Source organism: Theropithecus gelada, chromosome 18 (genome assembly GCF_003255815.1).
Source record: "Theropithecus gelada isolate Dixy chromosome 18, Tgel_1.0, whole genome shotgun sequence".
Classification (NCBI taxonomy): domain Eukaryota; kingdom Metazoa; phylum Chordata; class Mammalia; order Primates; family Cercopithecidae; genus Theropithecus; species Theropithecus gelada.
In genome coordinates, this window is record NC_037686.1 from 16,056,561 (window position 1) to 16,062,560 (window position 6,000).

Consider the following 6,000-nt stretch of genomic DNA (forward strand, 5'->3'; position numbering starts at 1 on the left):
GTCTGTGGCAACCAGCTTCAATGTCTGGAGACCACAGTGGGTCAGGTTTGTAGTAGAAAATGAGATCCAATCTTGTATTTAAGAGCCTTGCCTTCAGGGCTAACTTACCATTTCCCTTTAGCAAGTAATTTTATCATCATGTTTTCTGTTCTTAGTTTTTAAAACTGGGAAAACTCAAACAAGTCAGGCTGAATTGCAACTCTAGCACTTGGTTATATGGCCCCAAGGAAGCTGCTTAAGCTCTTTCAGACTTATCTGTAAAATATAGATAATAACTCTTATATCTTATGGCTTTTGTCAAGATTATAGAAATTGTCATATACTCAATTCTTATGGATTTCTTCCTCATCTCTGTGACCTCATTTGTCCCATCACTCACAGGCCTGAGTCAATATCTTACTTTCCACCACTCTCAGTTATATCTCTTTCCTTCTCAAAGATGTCTCTTTAAAACCAAATTCTTCTAGGGAGACCTTTAGTTGCGGCCTCAAGTGAAAGATTGATATAATATGCCATTTTCTTTCATCTCAGTCCTTCCACAGTTTACTGAATGTGAGGGGAAAAGAATCCCAGAAGAAAACAAAATGCCCCAAACTCCTAGAACACTTTCTATTGTAGCCTTTAATTCAGTCTGAGTAGGTCTCTGGTAGCCCAGAGAAGCAAGTAACTATCCACTTGTAAGGTGGTTGAGACAATTCTGGCTTTTCAGAGGAGGGGCTGGAGAGAGTCTCTACTGAGAGTCTTTGGGAGGGAATTACTCTCAGGAGAACAGATCAAGACCTGATGATCTTCATAATAGTCGTGACATTGTTTAGCTCAAAAATTGCCTGTGAATAGGCTGTCCCATCTAGCTACATGCAAATTAAATGTAAATTATTTATAAATACACTTATTTTAGTCCTTTCATTTCATTCCCCTTGATCCAACCCTTGGAAAATCCTGGAGGAGACCTTGATCTAGAAAGCAGGACTGTGGGATTCTGCACAAAACAGACTGCATGCCTGGCTCTCGATGCATGCTCAGTGCAAACTCAGTCATTTTGCTTGTTTAATGTCTTGGACGAGAACCCCTCTATAATCCATGCATGGAACTATTACAGTTGGCTGGCCCTTGCAGCAGGCTGTAGACCTCCCCCAGTAGCTTTGCCTTCCACATCTCACATATCCTGCACAGAGCCACTGTCACGCATTAATTGCTAAGGAGGATTCCAATCAGTAACCTTTGAGTTGAGCTGATGGGGGCGGGGTTTGAATTGGAATTTGAATTTGAATTTGAATCATTGCCATTGGTGACGACTTCAGGCCAGGGTCCACCCTGGTTTACAATTTGCCTGCCTGGAAGGGATGCAGCAGAGAGATCTCTGGAAGCCTTGGACCCCATGTGGTCACATGCTTCAAAAGTGGAGGAGGGCCAATATCTAACGTGCACTTACGCTGTCAGTTGGCCAGGTTTGGGGAGGGAAGATGGCAGGGGAAGGTCAGCTCCACCTGCCTTTCTGAAGGAAATAGGAAAATCCGTGTGTGTTCCAGGTCACAGCCTCTATGGACAGTGGGGCAGGCGGGACCTCGACCTCAGTCACACCAAAGCAGTCTCTGTGTGATGGACAGTGGCACTCGGTGGCAGGTATGTTGTCCAGTAGCTGATTGTTCCTGCACTAAAACAGGCCTCCTTTCCATCTGACTTGAACTTCCCAAAGGCAGCCTCAGCCCTCCGTCCATAGTGCCTGATCAGGACTAGCCTACAGAGTAATGTGTCCATTCTCAAACCCAGCCATGCTTCTGTCACTCATGGTTGCCACCTCCAATTCTCCAGAACTTATCGGATGTTTTATTGTTGCTGCTGTTGTTTGTTTGTTTGTTTTGGGAGCCCAGCACACTAATAAGCTAGGCTAGTTTTCAAGATAGTATAATATTGTGATTTAGATTTTGGCTCTGAAGTTAGAACAGAGGTAAGGTCTTACTTCCGTCCCTTTCCTTGTGTGACCTTGGGCAAGTTGCTTAATTGTTCTTTATCTACGGTTTCCTCTTCTGTAAAATGGAAATAAAAATAGGGTATACCTCTTAAGGTTGTGGAAATTAAATGGGATAATGTGTGAAAAGTTCTTAGCCTAGTATCTGATATGCAGTCAGTGTTCAGTAAGTATCTGGTTTTTGCTAAGGCTCATTGTTGGGTTATTTTTTTCAACAACCACTGAATATTAATGCAAACTATTTAGACAAACCAATGAGTGGAGAGCAAGCATTTCCTCTCAGAAAGAGTCTTATTTTATTCATTACTTGTGGATATTAGAGATCTATGAACCCATTTTGGCTAAAATACCTTTTGTAAAAAAAAAAAATTGGTCTTTTCTTGGCTAATGTAAAAGATAGCTACATTGCAATTAGCTGAGATCGTTAACACGAGAGGAATTTTGTATCGAGAGTCAAAAGCACTGTCTTTGGCATCAGGTTTCAGAAGTCAGTGTCTTCATAGAAAGTAGCTGAGATCACATGAAATCAGCATGGCCTCTGGACACAGGAGACCAGAGCTTAGTCCCAACTCTTGGTAACCAAGCCATCTTGTCAGACTCCTCAGTGAGACACATTCTCTTATCTGGGAAATGGGCAACGATCATTTCTTCTTCACAGATTCATTTTAAGGGTAAAATTCATTCATGTACATGAAAGCACTACCTGCTGTTTAGAGGAAGTTAATTGAATTTATATCTAAACGGACCAAATCCCTGCAAACGGCGTTCCCACAGGTCCGGTATGAAGGAATTAAAACAAAGTCAATAGTGTAGACATTAAGCAGGGCTCACCTCCGATGACAGACCTAACCAACCTCTTTTCCCCAGTCACCATAAAACAACATATCCTGCACCTGGAACTGGACACAGACAGCAGCTACACAGCTGGACAGATCCCCTTCCCACCTGCCAGCACTCAAGAGCCACTACACCTTGGAGGTGCTCCAGGTAACTCTTGTCCTGACTTCTATAACATGTTGCCCTGTGTCAGCTCTGAACATTCGCTTCTTAATGAGTTAGTGGCAGGGCAGCTCTTGGCTGGACAGTGGAGATGGTGAGGCCCTCTGCACTGGCACATGGGGAAAGGCAGTTGCTGGAAAGGAGCACTTGTCAGGTCAGCCCAGGCCCCATTACTGCTGTTTCCCCTTGTCCCAAGCCTGTTTTTTTTGTTTTGTTGTTTGTATGGTTTTTTTTTTTTTTTTTTGAGATGGAGTCTCACTCTGTCGCCCAGGCTGAAGTGCAGTGGCACAGTCTCGGCTCATCGCAACCTCTGCCTCCCGGGTTCAAGCAATTCTCCTGCCTCAGCCTCCCGAGTAGCTGGTACTACAGGCACGTGCCACCATGCCTGGCTGATTTTTGTATTTTTAGTAGAGATGGAAATCTTGTTGGCCAGGCTGGTCTCAAACTCCTGACCTCAGGTGATCCACTGGCCTTGGCCTCCCAAAGTGCTGGGATTACAGGTGTGAGCCCCAAGCCTGTAATTTATAAGCCTCTCTTAAGAGGTTGCATTAACCCAGAAGCCTGACACCAGCAAAGAGTCAGGAAAGGGTCTGAAAAACTGATCTCTGTCCTCTTCAGGTATTTAGTTTTACTGGTGAGTTATTAAGCTTTTGGGGACCAGACTGGGAGAATCAGGCTGAAATGGAGTCAAGTTCAAGACTGGAATGTTGCCTGGGAAGAGCCTTTTCATTCTTCATTGTTTGCTGTCCCTCCAAATATGCTATAATCTGGTTGTTAATTGTGTAGGTCTTTCATTACCCATAAAAAGCACCAGTTTAGAGCTATTGATTTGGGCTGTGGGTTCTCCTCTGACGAACTTGAAGAGTAGCCTTATTGCTGATTTATCACAGCAGGTGGAGTGTCAGATGCCTGCCTGAAGTGGAGAGGCTGAGTGGGCTGAGATGTGAGGTCACTTTAGCTTTCTCCACTAACACTATCTTTTGCCTGGCATGGTGGCTCACGCCTGTAATCCCAGAGCTTTGGGAGGCTGAGTCAAGAGGATCACTTAAGGCCAGGAGTTCAAGACCAGCCTGGGCAACATAGTGAGACCCCCATCTCTACAAAAACATTAAAAATTAGCCCAGGGTGATGGCCCACACCTCTAGTCCCAGCTGCTTGGCAGACTGAGGTGGGAGGATTGTGTGAGCCCAGGAATCCCAGGTTTACAGTGAGCTGTGATCACACGACTGTACTCCAGCCTGGGTAACAGAGCAAGACCCTGTCTAGAAAACAAAACAAAACAAAACAAAACAAAACAAAAAAACTATCTTTTAAAATCCAGGGAACAGTCCCTGGACAGTATGAATTATTTGCTAAACGCCTCTCCACTTTCTCTTTCAGCCAATTTGACGACACTGAGGATCCCTGTGTGGAAATCATTCTTTGGCTGTCTGAGGAATATTTTTGTCAACCACATCCCTGTCCCTGTCACTGAAGCCTTGGAAGTCCAGGGGCCTGTCAGTCTGAATGGCTGTCCTGACCACTAACCCATGCCTGTTTCACAGCAAGGAAATTCACCTTCAAAAGCACTGATTACCCAATGCACCTCCCACCCCAGCTCGAGATCATTCTTCACTCAGGACACCAACCAGACAGGTTTAACAGCAAACCTAATTTTGAATTCTGACCATGGATACCCATCACTTTGGCATTCAGTGCTCCACGTGTATTTTATATACAAATCCCATTTCTTGAAGATAAAAACATTGTTATTCAAACATGCACAGAATGTTTTTGGTAATATTAATTTCCACTAAAAAATTAAATGTCTTTTAAGGAACATTCTTTTCCACTTGTTAAAAAAATTAAATATATTTTAAAGCACTTTAAGAATATGAAACTTTCATATATGTTAAAGGGTTATAATTTATGGAATTAAAAAATGCAGTGTAGTCCTTATATTATGTTTTATTAGCATAACACAAGTGGCTTAATGGTCATTGTTAATTGAATTAATTCTTCAGCACCAGGTCAATGTGTTACCTATAACATAGTCTTCTACAGATAATCACGGAGCATATACTGATGAAGGTTTTGTGTGTGCTCAGTATTGCAACCACAGCGAGGGATAAGAAATAATTCCTGCCCGTAAGGAATATGCAATCCAATTGCAGAGACATATAATATTCATAAAATAGTAACTTACAAACAAACTGAACTCATGAACCCATTAATTAATGAAGCCCATTGGCTTCCCAACCCTAGCCTTCCCCAGCCTGCTACCAACCAAGTCTAGATTATGATGATCAATTCCTTGAGGGCACAAACTACCTAGTAGGGAAGCTGAAATGGATGTAACGCACCATCACGGAAGCTTCGCGTGGCAAGCTAACCAAAGTCAACGGAGGACTCGCTTCTAGTTTTATCTACAAAATAATGAACGATATACTGAACCAATAGCATTACCCAGCACCACTTTCCCTAACAGAGAAAACTATGCAAGCATTTCCATATCCTCTACATAGTGTTTGTTCATCAGAAGAAAAATAACAAGTAATTCTTAAAAATTGGATATAGTAGTCCTATGTGGTATCCTTATAGCTACACACTCTCCACCTTTGAAACTGAGTCACATCCCCTTCAGCCCAACGTTCTCTTCTGACCTCCACACTGCAGTCTTGTGGACATGCTTTCTAACCACATCTATACAGAAATTGAATGTTCTCCTGGAGAGGTAGTGAGGTCCCCATCACAGGAGTATTCAACAGAGGCTGGGTGGTGGTCCTTAGGGATGCCATGTTGGGTTGGAGGTTAAATTACATGACTCTAAGTATGTGCTTTCTTGAAAGATTGACTTTAAAATGAAAAATTCGCCAGGTGATGACCAGCCAGGAACCAAGTCTGCAAGAGGACCATCCATTTTAACACCTGCCTTTGGCAGGTCTACACTAAGCCAATGGTTCTCTCTTCTGGGTCCCCGGTGTTAACCTGACTGAATCTAAGGAGCTATTCACTGGTGCTGATTATTTGTTAGCACTTCCTAGATTCATTAG

The 6,000-nt window shown here is 43.1% G+C and overlaps 1 protein-coding gene across 4 annotated transcripts in view; it reads left to right on the plus strand.

Annotated features, from left to right (window-relative positions):
• LAMA3 (laminin subunit alpha 3) overlaps positions 1-4,906 on the plus strand; it is a 273,500-nt gene extending 268,594 nt beyond the window's left edge. For 2 of the 4 annotated variants that reach the window (XM_025365425.1, XM_025365427.1), the window contains 3 exons: positions 1,530-1,623; positions 2,837-2,956; positions 4,349-4,906. In XM_025365425.1, the coding sequence (XP_025221210.1) occupies positions 1,530-1,623; positions 2,837-2,956; positions 4,349-4,494 (360 nt within the window). In that variant the 3' untranslated portion in view covers positions 4,495-4,906. The remainder of the gene's footprint in view (positions 1-1,529; positions 1,624-2,836; positions 2,957-4,348) is intronic. The other 2 variants (XM_025365424.1, XM_025365426.1) reach the window with 1 other exon arrangement.
• The last annotated feature ends 1,094 nt before the right edge of the window (positions 4,907-6,000 follow it).